At 41.8% G+C, this 17,469-nt stretch overlaps 1 protein-coding gene across 4 annotated transcripts in view; it reads right to left on the bottom strand.

The window, feature by feature from the left end:
- LOC126336898 (dynein regulatory complex protein 1) overlaps positions 1-17,469 on the bottom strand; it is a 380,293-nt gene that overhangs the window by 146,655 nt on the left and 216,169 nt on the right. For all 4 annotated transcript variants that reach the window (XM_050001020.1, XM_050001019.1, XM_050001023.1 and 1 more), the window contains one exon: positions 1,764-1,905. In XM_050001020.1, the coding sequence (XP_049856977.1) occupies positions 1,764-1,905 (142 nt within the window). The remainder of the gene's footprint in view (positions 1-1,763; positions 1,906-17,469) is intronic.

The following is a 17,469-nucleotide window of genomic DNA, read 5'->3' as shown; positions in this document are numbered from 1 at the left end:
TCCTTACATTTCTGACCTAGCTCTGAAATATTACTTTGCAAACTTTCAATCGAATCTGCCATCACAACTAAGTCATCTGCATATGCAAGACTGCTTATTTTGTGTTCACATATCTTAATCTCACCCAGCCAGTCTATTGTTTTCAACATATGATCCATAAATGACCCCTGAAACTACTCTGAACCATGAACTCAATTTACCGTCAACTCTAACTGCTGCCTGACTATCCATGTAAAGACCTTTAATTGCTTGCAAAGGTTTGCCTCCTATTGCATAATCTTGTAAAACAGACAATAACTTCCTCCTAGGAACCCAGTCATATGCCTTTTCTAGATCTATAAAGCATAGATACAATTCCCTGTTCCACTCATAACACTTCTCCATTATTTGCCGTAAGATAAAGATCTGGTCCTGACAACCTCTAAGAGGCCTAAACCCACATTGATTTTCATCCAATTGGTCCTCAACTAATACTCGCACTTTCCTTTCAACAATACCTGTGAAGATTTTACCCACAATGCTGATTAAAGAGATACCTCTGTAGTTGTTACAATCTTTTCTGTTCCCATGTTTAAAGATTGGTGTGATTACTGCTTTTGTCCAGTCTGATGGAACTTGTCCCGACTCCCAGGCCATTTCAATTATCCTGTGTAGCCATTTAAGACCTACCATTCCACTGTATTTGATGAGTTCCGACTTAATTTCATCCATCCCAGCTGCTTCATTGCCCTGCAATCTATTGACCATTTTCTCCACTTCCTCAAATGTGATCCTATTTCCATCATCATTCCTATCCCATTCTACCTCGAAATCTGAAACATTACTAATCATATTTTCACCTACATTGAGCAACTCTTCAAAATATTGCCTCCATCTGACCAGACACTGACAAATCTATCCACATCAGTTGTTCGTTGACATTCCTTATTGCAACTACATTGGGTTCCATTTCTTTCCTGATGTAACCCCCTACACCCCATTGTGCTATTCCAGCTTTGACTCCTGACAGGTAGACCTTGTATTCTCCCACTTCCTCTTCTTTCTCACCCTTTACCCGAATGTCACTAACAGCTAAAACGTCCAGCCCCATCTTACTTGCAGTCTCTGCCAACTCTACCTTCTTCCCAGAGTAGCTCCCATTGATATTAATAGCTCCCCATCTCATTACCATTTGTTTGCCAAGTCGTATCTTAGGAGTCCCTGGTTTGTCAGTTAGAGGTGGGACTCTGTCACCTCCTAAGGTCCGAGGCATTTTGCTTTGATTGTTGCTAGTGTCATATTTAAAGTACCAGGGAAGCAGGTTGCTAGCCTTACTTGCCCAAGTTCCATTGGGTTTTACCCCTGATGGTTGAGGGACTAACTGGTGGATCCAAATCCACCAGTCTTTGCTGTATGAGCACAAAGGTGACCACGACTCAGAATATGTCCGAGATGCCCAGCCTTATTCCAAAGTAATTGATATCCCGACTGTCGGGACCACTTACTTAGCCACTCATACGTTGCCAGTGGTTCATGAACTAGGACATGACTACAGGAACCCACACCATGAACCACACATCACACATCTAACCAAAAACTAATTTTAAACTGAGCTACAGTCATGGAACATAACTGTAACAAAGAGTCTGAAGCATTATCTCTCTGATGCATAATTCTTAACTTGGTACACTTTTAATAACATCAACAATTAATAAAATGTAAAGTGTTTTTTTTTTTTGTGTGGAAAACATGCACACATAAAACGAAGAAATAATGGTGAGTACCTTTTTTCTCAGTAAGATTGTCAACAGCTTTTACTGCTGCTTGATACGAAGGTAAATCAGTTTTCTTCATTTTTGGAAAGTCTGGGGGAACCCATGTCAGTCCCAAAAGTTCTTCATGAATAAATTTGTCTGCTGCCAGAATCTGATGAAAAAGTAAGCAACATTCAGTATTTGCTTAAAACAGTTCATTATACATGCTTGGGTTAATACTATATAAGGGTGTAGTGAATAATAATGATTGTTATTATTATTGTCTTCTCACATTTTGTAGTTTAGCTTACATACTACCTCATAATATGTAAACAAAACCTATGTACTAAAATAAGGCATTACAATTCAAGCTTTGCTATAGCTGTGTGTGGCAAAACAAAACTGATGCAGCTTCAAAAGCCTTTTATAATGTGTTATTTTGTCTCAGCAGTGTACGGAAAGACTAGTAGTGAGTACACAACAAATTCCCAGGTGGCATTCAAATATAGTGTTATTACAAAGAAAAGTTTAGATGCATTCAAAATTAAAGAGTCTTACATGGACTGGCACCAAATTATGCATTCAGTTGCATTTTCCAGACCCTTTAAGTCAAATTTGATGGACATTTACCACTAAACCCAAGGGATATCAAACTGCCAAACCAAAATTCACACAGAAAACTGTCAAAACAAAGAGGTACTATACTCCTACACTAGCTAAAATAAAATGCTTTGTCCAAATACTAAATGGTAAGATCAAAGTAGCTAAAGATAATGATGTACAGACCAAAAGAATCTGCAGAAAGGAAGTACAAAAATCAAAGAAGGAAAGCAGTTCCATATTTATTGAACAGGCTCACAATCCTTGCAGGCAGCATGGGATCTGCTTAATTAACAAAGCAAGAGGCCCAACTCTTGCTCTAATTCTTGCAGTCCAAATGAATTACGAGAATATTTTATAAAGGTAATGGACAACACAGTACATGAAATTCCTGACTTTAAAATAGATCGTGCAGTTCCTGTGAAATCTGTGAATATATGCAGCATGGGCATTTGAAAGAAAGAGTATCAAAAAGACATAATAAAAATGGCAAGAAACAACAAACCATTAGAGTGTCCTGATATTTACAGCATGTTCTATACTACATTAAAAACTATAATCTGTGAAACTGCATTATGACTGACAAATGTAATAAATATCTACATCTCTACATTTACTTCCATACTCTGCAAGCCACCTGACGGTGTGTGGCGGAGGGTACCTCGAGTACCTCTAGTGGTCCTTCCTTCTATTCCACTCTCGTATTGTTCATGCAAAGAAGGATTGTTGGTATGCCTCTGTGTGGGCTCTAATCTCTCCGATTTTATCCTCATGATCAATTCGCGAGATATACGTAGAAGGGAGCAATATACTGCTTGACACTTCGGTGAAGGTATGTTCTCGAAACTTTAACAAAAGCCCGTACCTAGCTACTGAGTGTCTCTCTTGCACAGTCTTCCACTGGAGTTTATCTATCATCTCCGTAATGCTTTCAAGATTACTAAATGATCCTGTAATGAAGCACACTGCTCTCCGTTCGATCTTCTCTATCTCTTCTATCAACCCTCTTTGGTACGGATCCCACACTGCTGAGCAGTATTCAAGCAGTGGGCAAACAAGTGTACTGTAACCTACTTCCTTTGTTTTCGGATTGCATTTCCTTAGGATTCCTCCAATGAATCTCAGTCTGCCATCTGCTTTACCGATGATCAACTTTATATGATCATTCCATTTTAAATCACTCCTAATGCATACTCCCAGATAATTTATGGAATTAACTGCTTCCAGTTGCTGACCTGCTATATTATAGCTAAATGATAATGGATCTTTCTTTCTATGTATTCGCAGCACATTACACTTGTCTACATTGAGATTCGATTGCCATTCCCTGCACCACGCGTCAATTCGCTGCAGATCCTCCTGTATTTCAGTACAATTTTCCATTGTTACAACCTCTCCATACGCCACAGCATCATCTGCAAAAAGCCTCAGTGAACTTCCGATGTTATCCACAAGGTCATTTATGTATATTGTGAATAGCAACGGTCCTACAACACTCCCCTGCAGCACACCTGAAATCACTCTTACTTCGGAAGACTTCTCTCCATTGAGAATGACATGCTGCATTCTGTTATCTAGGAACTCTTCAATCCAATCACACAATTGGTCTGATAGTCCATATGCTCTTACTTTGTTCATTAAATGACTGTGGGGAACTGTATCAAATGTCTTGCGAACGTCAAGAAACACAGCATCTACCTGGGAACCCGTGTCTATGACCCTCTGAGTCTCGTGGACAAATAGCGCGAGCTGGGTTTCACATGATTGTCTTTTTCAAAACCCATGCTGATTCTTACAGAGTAGATTTCTAGTCTCCAGAATCGTCATTATACTCAAACATAATACGTGTTCCAAAATTCTACAACTGATCAACGTTAGAGATATAGGGCTATAGTTTTGCACATCTGTACGACGCCCCTTCTTGAAAATGGGGATGACTTGTGCCCTTTTCCAATCCTTTGGAATGCTACGCTCTTCTAGAGACCTATGGTACACCGCTGCAAGAAGGGGGGCAAGTTCCTTCGCGTACTCTGTGTAAAATCGAACTGGTATCCCATCAGGTCAAGCGGCCTTTCCTGTTTTGAGTGATTTTAACTGTTTCTCTATCCCTCTGTCATCTATTTCTATATCTACCATTTTGTCATCTGTGCTACAATCTAGAGAAGGAACTACAGTGCAGTCTTCCTCTGTGAAACAGCTTTGAAAAAAGACATTTAGTATTTCGCCCTTTAGTCTGTCATCCTCTGTTTCAGTACCATTTTGGTCACAGAGGGTCTGGACATTTTGTTTTGACCCACCTATCGCTTTGACATAAGATCAAAATTTCTTAGGATTTTCTGCCAAATCAGTACATAAAACATTACTTTTGAATTCATTGAACACCTCTCGCATAGCCCTCCTCACACTACATTTCGCTTCGCATAATTTTTGTTTGTCTGCAAGGCTTTGGCTATGTTTATGTTTACTGTGAAGTTCCCTTTCCTTCTACAGCAGTTTTCTAACTTGGTTGTTGTACCATGGTGGCTCTTTTCCATCTCTTATGATCTTGATTGGCACATACTCATCTAATGCATATTGTGCGATGGTTTTGAACTTTGTCCACTGATCCTCAACACTATCTGTAATCGAGACAAAACTTTTGTGTTGAGCCATCAGGTACTCTGAAATCTGATTTTTGTCACTTTTGCTAAACAGAAAAATCTTCCTCCTTTTTTTTTTAATATTTCTATTTATGGCTGAACTCATTGATGCAGTAACTGCTTTATGATCGCTGATTCCCTGTTCTGTGTTAACTGTTTCAAATAGTTCGGGTCTGTTTGTCACCAAAAGGTCTAATATGTTTGCCACGAGTCAGTTCTCTGTTTAACTGCTCAAGGTAGTTTTCAGATAAAGCACTTAAAAAAATTTCACTGGATTCTTTGTCCCTACCACCCGTTATGAACGTTTGAGTCTCCCAGTCTATATCCGGCAAATTAAAATCTCCACACAGAACTATAAAATGGTGGGGAAATCAACTCGAAATATTTTCCAAATTATCCTTCAGGTGCACAGCCACAGCAGCTGCTGTGCCAGGGGGCCTATAGAGACATCCAATTACCATGTCTGAGCCTGCTTTAACCGTGACCTTCACCCAAATTACTTCACCTTTCGGAACTCCATCAATTTCCTTCGATACTATTGCACTTCTTATCGCTATAAACACACCTCCCCCTTCACCGTCCAGCCTGTCTCTGCGGTATATATTCCAATCTGAGTTTAAAATTTCCTTACTGTTTACATCTGGTTTCAGCCAACCTTCTGTCCCTAGTACTATGTGGGCATGGTGACCGTTTATTAATGAGAGCGGTTCTGGCACATTATTATTGTTATTCCCTGTTGCATTTTGCCTACTCCTACCTTGCCTTGTCTCAGGAGTTGTCTTGTCGGGCCTAGGGAGGGAATTCTCTAACCTAAAAAACCCAGATGTGCACTTAACATGTACTCTGCTACCCTTGTAGCCACTTCCTGCATACTGCACACTGCACTACAGTGCACTATTTGCAATAGACTGCATGCAGTATTCCAATTACTGATTCTGGGAGGAGGGCCAGGTGTCTGGCATCAGGCTTTGTACACCCATAGTCAATAGAAGCACCTCAAGAGATGCAGCTCAGTGAGGTGGCATGGAAAAATGCGGTCACACCCCACTTATTAAATGAACTGTGACAGAACGCTAACACCAAGTGCAGGAAAAGAATTCTGCCATTCATGCACACCCCGATGGATGGAGGTACAGTGCTCACTATGACGTTGTGGAGGTGTTGGTCACAGTTGGGCCATGTAGCTGTGGAGCCACTGCATAAAACCTGGTATGGTGCTGTCAGGAGGGAGTGGGGTTGCTTCCAAAAAATTGCCAGGAGTGGCGAGTGGCTGTCCATATGCCACCCTGGCAGCAGCAGTTCCCAGGCCAGTTTTGTGTGTGATCTGCAGGCCTAGAAGTACCAGGGTTAGGGCGGCAGACCATCCAGAAGAAGAATATATGGGCTTTAAGTGCGTGGTGAAACCACTCCACCATACTTTTAGCTGCAGGGTGGTAGCTGGTGGTATGGTAGAAATTGGAGGGACAGGTGGCTGTGAGAGAGTGGAAGAAGGCAATGGTGAAGTGGTGCCCGCAATCTGTAGTGATGTTGCATGGGCAACCAAAGCAGGACACCCAGATTGAAACAAAGGCTACAGCCACAGTTTCGGCTGAAATGTCTGTGAGAGAGGTGGCCTCCAGCATGCGAGTAAATCTGTCAATAATTGTCAGCAATATCAATATCCATTGGAGGAGGGTATTGGGCCAATAATGTCGTGGTGAATGTACGTGAACCAGCGTTGTGTTGCGGAAAAGGCGGATTCAAGAGAGTGGATGTGCCATCTGACTTTGGGGTGCTGGCAGGGAACCCTGGACTGGGCCCATTTGCTGCAGTCACTTTGGATGCCTGTCTAGATGAATCTTTGTCTCATGAGAGTGGCAGAAGCATGGACACTTGGGTGTGCTATGCAATGGATGTGGTCACATGTCGATTTTCAGAAGGCAGGTGGAGAAAGGGGCAGGGGCGATTGTTGGGACCATCAGGTTGTGAAGGACCCACGAGGATGTTACATCAGATCTGGGGCCAGATATGGATCTTAGCTGAATGCTGAGATCAGAGTCTGCATTCAAAAGCATTTGGGCCAGGTCCAGGTCCCCCTCTTGAGCAGTGGCCTGGACATAAGTGTTGGGTAATGGTGCAGGAGCGGCTAAGGCAATCTGTCACAATGTTATCGATGCCAGTGACCTTGTGGATGTCATTAGTGAATTGTGCGATACACTCCTGTTGTATAAACTGTTGAGATGAGCTCTGTCAATGTCTTTCCTGCAAAAACCAGAGACGAGGGGTTGATGGTCTGTGAAGATCATAAAGACGCATCCCTTGACTGAAGATCGGAAATAGCAGACAGCTTCATGGATTTCAAGCAGCTTGTGGTCGTATGTGCTCCAGCAGCAGTGCTTAACACAGAGTTTGGACGAAAAGAATGCAAGCAGTTGCCAGGTGCTGTCCATGTGTATTTGAAGGATGGCACTGACAGCCATCTGGCTCACATCTGCCACTATCATGAGGGGGTCATTGGGATGATGATGGGCCAAAATGGCCACAATGGTGAGCCTCCAACCCCCATTTTTTTCTATTAAAAAAAACTCTCATTCATTGCCTGGGTCCAAGGGACCAGCTTGTGCCCCTTGATTTTATTGTCTCGCAGTACTGTAGTAAGGGGCTCTTTGGTGGCAGCAGCATCCTTAAGGTGCTGATGGAAAAAGGTGACCATGCCAATCAAACGCCAGAGGCCTCTGAGGGTAGTAGGGTGTGGCAACTCCACCACTGCCTGTACTGTCTCGGGGAGGGGCGAGAGCCGGTGGCAGAGACTAAGTGCCCAAGAAATTCGAACTCACTCACCCAAAAAACGAATTTTGCCATGCTGAGAATTACTCCAGCTTTCTTCAGATGGGAAAACCTTTTGTATAGGTGATGGTGATGCTCAGTAGCGTCTCTGAAATAAATGAGTATATCATATAGGTAGGTGAAACATCCCAGGGTGCCCCAGAGGATGTTGCCCAAAAATCACTGCCATGTTTGTGCAACACTGCAGAGTCTGAATATCATGAACTCTCTCTCAGACAAGCTGAATGGTGTGATTATCATTGTTTCCTCAATGTCCTCTGGGGCAAATAGGCTTTGTGTGCTCACAAGATGGCGCCATTGTAGGTGTGAAGGTGTGGGACCAGATAGTGGTCAGGGGCAGTGTGGATGTTGAGTTTACAGTAATCACCACAAGGGCACCAAGAAACTGTTCTCCTTGGGGGTAAGGCGAAGAGCCAAAGTCCAGTGGCTTTTGGAAGGGTGAAGTAGACTGTCGGTGAGCTCTTTCTGTGCAATTTTGTGGTTGTGAAGAGGAAGGGACAACAGTAGTTGCAATGTAATGCATAGCATCATGCTGAACATTATAGGGGCATTGGATGGCTGGATGAGGAGGGAGAATTCTCCAAGGAGCAGTGTATATGGGCCTGAAACTGCACATGTTGAGGTGGGAGTTGCAGTGGGCGGTCCTACCAGAGGTGCCATCAACTAAATGGCTATTCGCTACATTGGCCAGTAGGCTGTAATGACCATGGAACGCCTACTGCCGGTAGCTGCTGGGGTTTGGGTATCAGGAGCACTGAGGCCTGCAGCCAGGTTCATCCTCACCAAACCTCTGGTGGTATCAGCAAGCTGTGCCTAGTTCACAGTGGTTGTGGTTGTCAGGGGAGCAGTCAGAACTTCACCTGTTGTGTGACCGTTTTTGTCTGGGCCGGCATCACTTGTGTGAGGGTGGTCAGTGCCTGGAGGTGGGTGCATGAGGTGTAGGCAGGCAACACTGGCAATAACTGCTGCCATCTCCGAGCTCAGGCGCACCAGAAAATGGTAAAGGATGGGGGCCTGCATGCTGGGCAGAGGGTTGTTAGTGGCAGAGGAAGTGACTGATGTCACATACTTTGTAGCTCAGGGAGGGATGGGTGAATAGCCAGCTGGAGACACAGGGTGGTGGCCAGCATTCCATACTGCAGCCATTGAAATGGGGGGGAAGAGGAGTTATGGTTTTGAACAATTTATTGGCCAAGACAGTTTCCTCGCCTAACGATAAATGGGTGTGTGAGGCCAGGGCAGCCTGTATAGGGTCCAGAAGGTGCACAAGCCAACAGTTTATGAGCAGGGCCTTTGGGGAGGATGTGCAGTTTGTTGAGTGCTCAGATGTGATGTAGCAACAGGGAGTGGAATGGCACACATCATCACACTGCTTGGACAATAACGAATTATGTGACCATTGGAGCTCTGAGGACATGAAGCTGGCTATGATGCTTTCTTTTGGTTTATTGTAGCTGCCAGAAGGGGGGTGAAATAACAGCCCAGACTTGGGTAGCAGTGGTCACATCGACATGGCCGACAACCATCCCTAATTTCATTGCATTGCTCATGATAGAGCAACCTGCAAAAACTGCCTCGATGGAAGCCACCCATAGGCGTTGAAGGAGAGCAAATGAGCAGCAGCATTATGAGGGGGGGGTGGGGGGTCTGCTGCAGAGTTGGCTTGTGCTGGGTGCGCTGCCCATTGGTCAGCTGAGTCAAGTGGTTCTGTATTTCTGACAGTTGTGTGTGGGGTTCTGACACGTCTGAAGTGCTCATAGGTGTTGGTGTGGGAGGGGTATGGGGTGCTGCTGGCTACAGAGTCTGTTGGGCATGACTGCCGTAGGGATGGGAACGTATGGCAGTGACATTGCAACTTAATCATGAAGGCACCATGTCACGGTATGTGAGATGATGCTCGCAAGCAATGTTGTGGAGAACAAGAGAGGCAGGAAAAGCACGGCAAGGACCACACAATACAGTCTCCACCTTGTGTTGTTGTGGGAAGGGATGTTCAGTACACCACACGGTAACACTTTGACTTGTCCGTACGCACATCTGTTAGCTGCGAGAGGGGCGCTGTTGTGCACATAGTACAGAGAGGGGTGCGGGGAAGAGTGCAGAAGAGGAATGATGGTGTGTGCAGAGCATGTTTGGAGGGGTGCTAGAGGGGAGCAGTGATGCATGAAGAGAAGTAGTGTGCATGGAAGGGTGTGGGAGAGTGGAGAAGGCCAGAGGTGGGTGGGGGTGAGAGGAGGACACATGTGGCAGTAATGAGACTCAGCACTGTGGTTTAGAAGGCAACAGTGAAGGAACAATTTATGTTCCCTTCTATACTCCTAAGGGACATACATGCCTAAATGGTGTGCTAGTTAAGAAAAATGACAATAAATGACAGGGAGTGCTGGAAAGGCCATGAGGGTTTAACCCAAAAGCTAATGACTTCAGTAAAATTCAACAAGCTATAACTTAATCAAGGAGGCACAGTACAGCTTTTAGAAGGGCAGGTCAATGACAATAGCAGCATGTGACTTAGTTACAAATACAATCAGGGTTTTGAAGGAAAAGAGTCCATAACACTGGTACTTTGAGAGCTTAGTAAGGCATTTTATTGTCTCCCACATAAGTCCCTGTTTGGTAAGCTAAAAGCATATGGTACTGGAGGAGCCATTGTACAAACTCTTATTAATGACATAAGCTCCAACCTTGCAGATTGCAAATGATAGGAGACTGTCCTCAATAGGGGGGGAATTCATACAGACTAGCAAGCAAGGAGAAGTCCTATTCAGTGATGCTGAAGTAAGATTTATCATGAACAGGATGAAAATTGAGAAGATAAAATTCAGAGGATGATATACAGCCTCAGTAATACAGGAGTATTAGGTGATACAGCAGCCATTAAACTTTTATTTATTTTAAACAATGGAAACTCGAAGTACAAATATCAACAACGTAGTTAAAGATAGATTGCTACTTAGCATAAAGAAGATACCAACTCTGGCTGCTTGGACCTGAATGTGATTTAGGGAAACAGTGGAGAACCACAATCAGGATGGCCAGACCCAGCCACCCACCCTCCTGAGTAGGATGTCAGTGTCTTAACAGCAGCACTGCCTTGCTCAGCTGGTCGCTGTTGTACAATGTTCCTTGATTTTCTTACAATTTGTTTCAGGTATATCATAATACAAACATAGTTCCTTTTTATTGCTGCACACATTAAGGACACCCATTGGTGACTCCTGGATTGTAAAGATGCTGCTATGCACCTTGTACTAATTCCAGTCCATTCAGCAGGCTGACCCCATGCCCACACACATTCCATTATGCTCCTCAGTCCATCAGAGAAACTGAGTCAGCATCTTCCCCATGAGTGAAATGCTGAATCAAAAGAATGACTAGACATTATTATCAAGCACTTTATATCTTGGCATGATTTCCTTGCAAAACCAGTAAACCATGGTCATGTAGTGAAATGCAAAAATGTGTTGTACTTATCCCATTTCATTACTACCCACTATCCTGAGCCCACTAAGTAATCTTCAATTGCGCAGTATGCATTACATATGAAAAATGTTTTACCTGCCTTTTTAAACAAAAGTGTTTTAGAAATCTTTTTCTTTTCCTTGGGTAAATTATTATACAATGTTATTCCTTGATAGAAAATGCTGGTTTGTAAGTTAAAACTGGCTCTAGTTCAATGATTATGTATATAAGTATTAGTGAAATACCAGGGGATGTCAAGAAGTAAAAGGACTTTTGAGAAAAGAATTATTTATTCTAATGAAAATTGAAACATACATTATTTTTCTATATAGCCTCCCTGCACTTCAATGCACTTTGTCCAACACTTCACAAATTTTTTGATTCTGTTGGAAATTCCAACTCCTTTACTGTTTGGGCAGAATGTGCTGAGTGTTATCTCGTGCAGGATGAAACCTTTTTGCAGTTTTCTGCCATGTTTGGATTTAATTGTAGGTTTCAGTTTAGTTCGAAACATGTCACAACAGTTCTCATTGTTCATAGTTTCTCCTCTTGGGATGAAATGAATGGCTACGAAACCTTTCATGTCTCAGAATAGTGTTAGTATAATCTTACCTACTGATGGTTGACATTTAAATTTCTTAACTTCTGGTAGTGATGGGAGTTTCCAAACAATGCTCGCAGCCTTACTTTCAGGCTCCTGATGATGCACCCATGTTTTGTTTACATTAACAATTTGCTGTAAAAACCATTTCTTTCCCACCTATAGTGGTCCAAATGTTTATGAGAGATGTCCCTTCTATATGCCTCATGCTGCACTGACAATTCTTTCGTTACCCACTTTGCACACACTTTCTGAAAATTCAGCCTGTTGTGTAAGATGGAATATGCTGAACTATGACTGATATGTAATAGTATACTGGCACATTGTATAGAATTGCTGCAGATGACAATATTTCAGCACTGGATACTTTATTTTCTCTCATACCACACGATTAGTAGATGGATTCACTTGGTGCTGTAAGGATATCCAATTTTTAACAAGCTCCATACAGTGAGTCTGACTACCACATCTAGTTATTGCTCTTATGGCCTTTTCTGCACTTTAAAAACGGTGCCCATGTTTCATATCTGTGATCTCCTGAAAAGAACCCTGCAGCTAGAAACTGAGTGTGCATGGATATAGAACACTGAGGTGATAAAAGTCATCAGCTGGTGACATGCATGCATGTTGATGGTGGCAGTATAATGTACAAGGTATAAAAGGGGAAGTGCATTGGCAGAGCTGTCATTTGAACTGGAGTGACTCACGTGAAAAAGTTTCCAACAGGATTATGACTGTATGACAGGAATTAACAGACTTTAACACAGAATTATACTTGGAGCTAGAGGCACGGGACATTCCATTTCAGAGATTGTTAGAGAATTCAATATTTCACAATCCACAAGCATGTCCAAAGAATCCCAAATTTCAGGCATTTACACTCATCATGGACAATGCTGTGTCTAATGGGCTTCACTTAATAACTAAGAGCAGTGACATTTGTGTAGAGTCATCAGTGCTAACAGACAAGCAATACTGTGTGAAATCAATGTGGGACATACAACGAATGTATCTGATAGAGCAGTATGGCAAAATATGGTGTTAATGGGCTGTGGCAGTAGATGACTTATGTGGGTGCTAACAGCATAACATTTCCTGCTGCATGTGACCATATCAGTTGGGCCCTAGATGACTGGTAAATGATGTCCTGGTCAGACTAGTTCTGATTTCAGTTGGTGAGAGCCAATGATAGGACATAAACTCAACTGAATACCTAGGTATTACAATTACAAACAACTTAAATTGGAGGGAACACATAGAAAATGTTGTGGGGAAGGCTAACTAAAGACTGTGTTTTATTGGCAGGACACTTAGAAAATGTAACAGATCTACTAAGGAGACTGCCTACACTACACTTGACCGTCCTCTTTTAGAATACTGCTGCGTGGTATGGGATCCTTACCAGATAGGACTGATGGAGTACATCAAAAAATTTCAAAGACAGGCAGCATGTTTTTATTATCACATTTTGTGTTATCGCGAGGTATGGGAGAGAGTGTCACAGAAATGATACATGATTTGGGCTGGACATCATGAAAAGAAAGGCGTTTTTTGTTGCAATGGACTCTTCTCATGAAATTCCGATCACCAGCTTTCTCCTCTGAATGTGAAAATATTTTATTGACACCAACCTACATAGGGAGGAATAATCATAAGATAAAATAAGGTAAATTAGAGGTCATAAGGAAAGATATAGGTGTTCATTCTTTCTGCATGCTATACGATATTGGGATAATAGAGGATTGTGAAGGTGGTTCAATGAACCATCTGCCAGGCACTTAAATTTGGTTTTCAGAGTATCCATGTAGATGTAGACTTGTGCACAGACCCCACAAAGCCATGGTCCCAAATTGTCAACATCCCACTGAGCAAGCTGAAGATGCCTCCATAACAGTGTGGACTGTGTTTAGATGGAATGAACTGAGTTCTCTGGTCCAGCTGAACCAATCATTGACAGCAAATGGTTATTTTTGTCTACTTGGAGACCATTTGCAGCCATTCATGTACTTCATGTTCCAAAATAATGATTAAATTTTTATGCATGACAACGTGCATTGTCACCACATGACAGTTGTTCGAGACTAGTTTGAAAAACATTCTGGACAATTTGTCTGAATGGTTTTCCCACCCAGACTGCCCGACATGAATCCCATTGAACATCTGCAGGACACTATTGAGAGGTCAGTTGGTACACAAGATCCTGCACCAGCAACACTATCACAGCTATAGATGGCTGTAGAGACAGTATGGCTCAATATTTCTGCAGGGGACTTTCAACAACTTGAGTCCAGCTCACATCGAGTTGCTACACTACACCGGGCAAAAGGAGGCTCAACATGATATTAGGAGGTATCCCATGACTTATGTCACCACAAGTCATGAGCTTTACAAACTGATGCTAAAACCCTAATACCATAACATATTGATGACCTTTTTGCCAGAATATTTGTGTATTTGTTCAGTCTTAGTTGACAATCAATGTTAATCTCTAAAAACTTTGTGTTTATTACACAATTTAAAGATTTATCATCTATGTTTAATGTGACAGGGTTGTTTCCCTTCTTTATGCTGAAAAGCATACTGTTTGTTTTCTATATCACCAATAAAATTTAATACATACTGCCCAAATGTAATCATCCTTGAGGGTTCATAATACTTTCTCTCATTGGAGCACTGGTGTTTTATCAGTGACTATGATGTTGCTGTCATCAGCAAAGAGAACTTTTCTCTGTGTCTTATACTATTTGGAAAGTCATTGATATATATTAAGAGCAGAATGTTGGAGCTAATGGTGACATATAGACCTGATCTCTTTGAGAATGTCCACATCAAAACTGGAATAAGTGACCATGACACAGTTGTTGCAACAATTACCAAATTACAAAGAACAGCCAAAATGAGCAGAAAGATATATATCTTCAGTAAACTAGATAAAAAATCAGTATTGTCATATCTCAATAAGGAACTTGAAACTTTCAGCACAGAGCAGGGGTATGCAGAGTAACAATGGCTGAAGTTTAAAAGTATAAGTGATCATGCACTGGATAGATACGTAACCAGTAGAACAGTTCATAACGGGAGTGACCCTCCACTGTATACAATCACTACAAAGAAACTTCTAAAGAAACAGAGGTTAGTGCATAATAAGTATAAAACAAGGTGAAGAGATGTTGAATGAAACACATTTGGCTGTCAAGAGAGCAATGCAAGTTGCCTTCAATGACTACAATAGCAGAATACTATCTAACGGTCTTTCAGAAAACAAAAAGAAATTCTCTTTGTATGTAAAGGCTGTGAGTGGCACCAAAGTTAGTATCTCGTCCCTAGCAAATGAGACAGGAACTGAAAATGACAGGTTTAACTCCATTTTCAAATGTTCCTTTACAAAATAAATCCCAGGAGAATTGTCCCAATTTAATCCTCACACCACCAAGTAGGTGGGTGAATTAAGTGTTATTGTCAGTTATGTTGAGAAACAGTCAAAATTATTGAAACTGAACAAAGCTCCAGTACCTGAAGGAATCCCTGTCACATTCTATACTGAATTTTAGGCTGAGTTAGCCCCTCTTCTAACTAAAATCTATTGTAAATCTCTCAAACAAAAAACCATGGACTTTTCTTGGAAAAAGTGCAAGTCACAACCATCTACAAGAAGTATAGCAGAAGTGGTCCACAAAACTATCATCCAATATCCTTAACAGCTATTTACTGTAGAACCTTAGAACATATTATGACCTCCAACGTAATGAGATATCTTGAACAGAATAACCTCCTCCATGCCAACCAGCACGGATTCCAAAAACATCCAACATGTGAAACCCTACTCACACTTTTCTCACATGACATACTGAAAGCTTTGGATCAAGGCACCCAGGTAGGTGCAGTGTTTCTTGATTTCTGAAAAACATTTGACTCATGCACCTACCATTATTGTCAAAAGTACGATCATATGGGGTATCAAGTAAATGAAATTTATGACTGGACTGAAGACTTTTTGGTAGAGAGGACACAGCATGTTATCTTGGATGGAGAGTCATCATCATATGTAGAAGAAACTTGGTGTTTGCCCCAGGGAAGTGTGTTGGGACCCATGCTGTTCAAATTGTATATTAATTACTTTGCAGACTGAGCGAGGTGGCGCAGTGGTTAGACACTGGACTCGCATTCGAGAGGACGACGGTTCAATAGCGCGTCCGGCCATCCTGATTTAGGTTTTCCATGATTTCCCTAAATCACTCCAGGCAAATACCAGGATGGTTCCTCTGAAAGGGCACGGCCGACTTCCTTCCCCATCCTTCCCTAATCCGATGAGACCGATGACCTCGCTGTCTGGTCTCCTTCCCCAAACAACCCAACCCAACCCAATTACTTTGCAGACAATTAATAGGAAAATCAGGCTTTTTGCAGGTGATATAGTTGTCTATAATGAAATACTATCTGAAAGAAGCTGCATAAATATTCGGTCAGATCTTGATAAGATTTTGAAGTGATGCAGAGATTGGCAACTTCCTCTAAATGTTCAGACATCTAAAATTTTCAATTTACAAAATGAAAAATATAATACCCTATGACTTTAATAGGAATGAGTCACTGTTGGGATATGAAATGGAATGATCACATAGTTTCAGTCGTGGGTAAAGCAGATAGTAGACTTCTGTTTATTAGTAGAATACCAGGGAAATGCAATTAGTCCATGAATGAAATTGCTTACAAATCACTTGTATGACTGGTTCTAGAATATTGCTCAAGTGTGTGGGACCCTTCCCAATTATAACTAATAGGGAATGTCAAATGTATACAGAGAAGGGCAGTATAAATGGTCAAGAACTGGCTATAAGTGATGACCCTAGGCTTTAAATAACAATTCTAAGAATATACTGCAACCCGCTGTGTATCACTCACATAGGGATCATCAGGATAAGATAAGAATGGTTACATCATGGGAAGGGGCATTCAAACAGTTTTTCTTCCCACAATCCATATGTGAATGGAATGGGAAGAAACCATAACAACTGGTACAATAGGATGTATCCCCTGCCATGCATGTCACAGTGGTTATCAAGACATCAAGAGGTTGCAGTTGAGAAGTAAGTCTTCTGGAAATAACAGCAAGCTTTGTATTTCCCAGCCTTACTTTCTCCTTCACAGAATTTTTTTAATGACTACTAAACTGACCTAGCACAATAAGGCACCTTTCCTTCTCTCCCATTCTCTGCTTATCCTTAATTTCATACCAGCCTTGTCCATCCAATCCTCACCATGCATGTGAACAACATCACTTGGTGGTATTGCAGAAAGTTTTGATATCGTGTTGCACCTGAAAATGATAATTGGATTAAGTTTAATACCATCTGCACAACATGAAAGGACAACAGTTTAGTGCATTTTTTCATGTCCACTTGTTTTTATGGTTACAGTTTCGGCAACCTTTCATGTCAACAGTTCTGCCACACAGCACATAATATGTCAAAGGGGTTCGTCCACATCCACTATATGGCTTAGTTCCACAGTGGTTTTCTTTTAATGTTGAATAATAAAGTGATGGAAGGATAATATTTTCCCTTCATAGTCTTGTAGCATTTCCTGAGAAATTTTGATTTTGGTTCAC

Source organism: Schistocerca gregaria, chromosome 2 (genome assembly GCF_023897955.1).
Source record: "Schistocerca gregaria isolate iqSchGreg1 chromosome 2, iqSchGreg1.2, whole genome shotgun sequence".
Taxonomy (NCBI): domain Eukaryota; kingdom Metazoa; phylum Arthropoda; class Insecta; order Orthoptera; family Acrididae; genus Schistocerca; species Schistocerca gregaria.
Note: the sequence above shows the minus strand (reverse complement) of the source record. Positions and strands in the feature narration are given on the sequence as shown.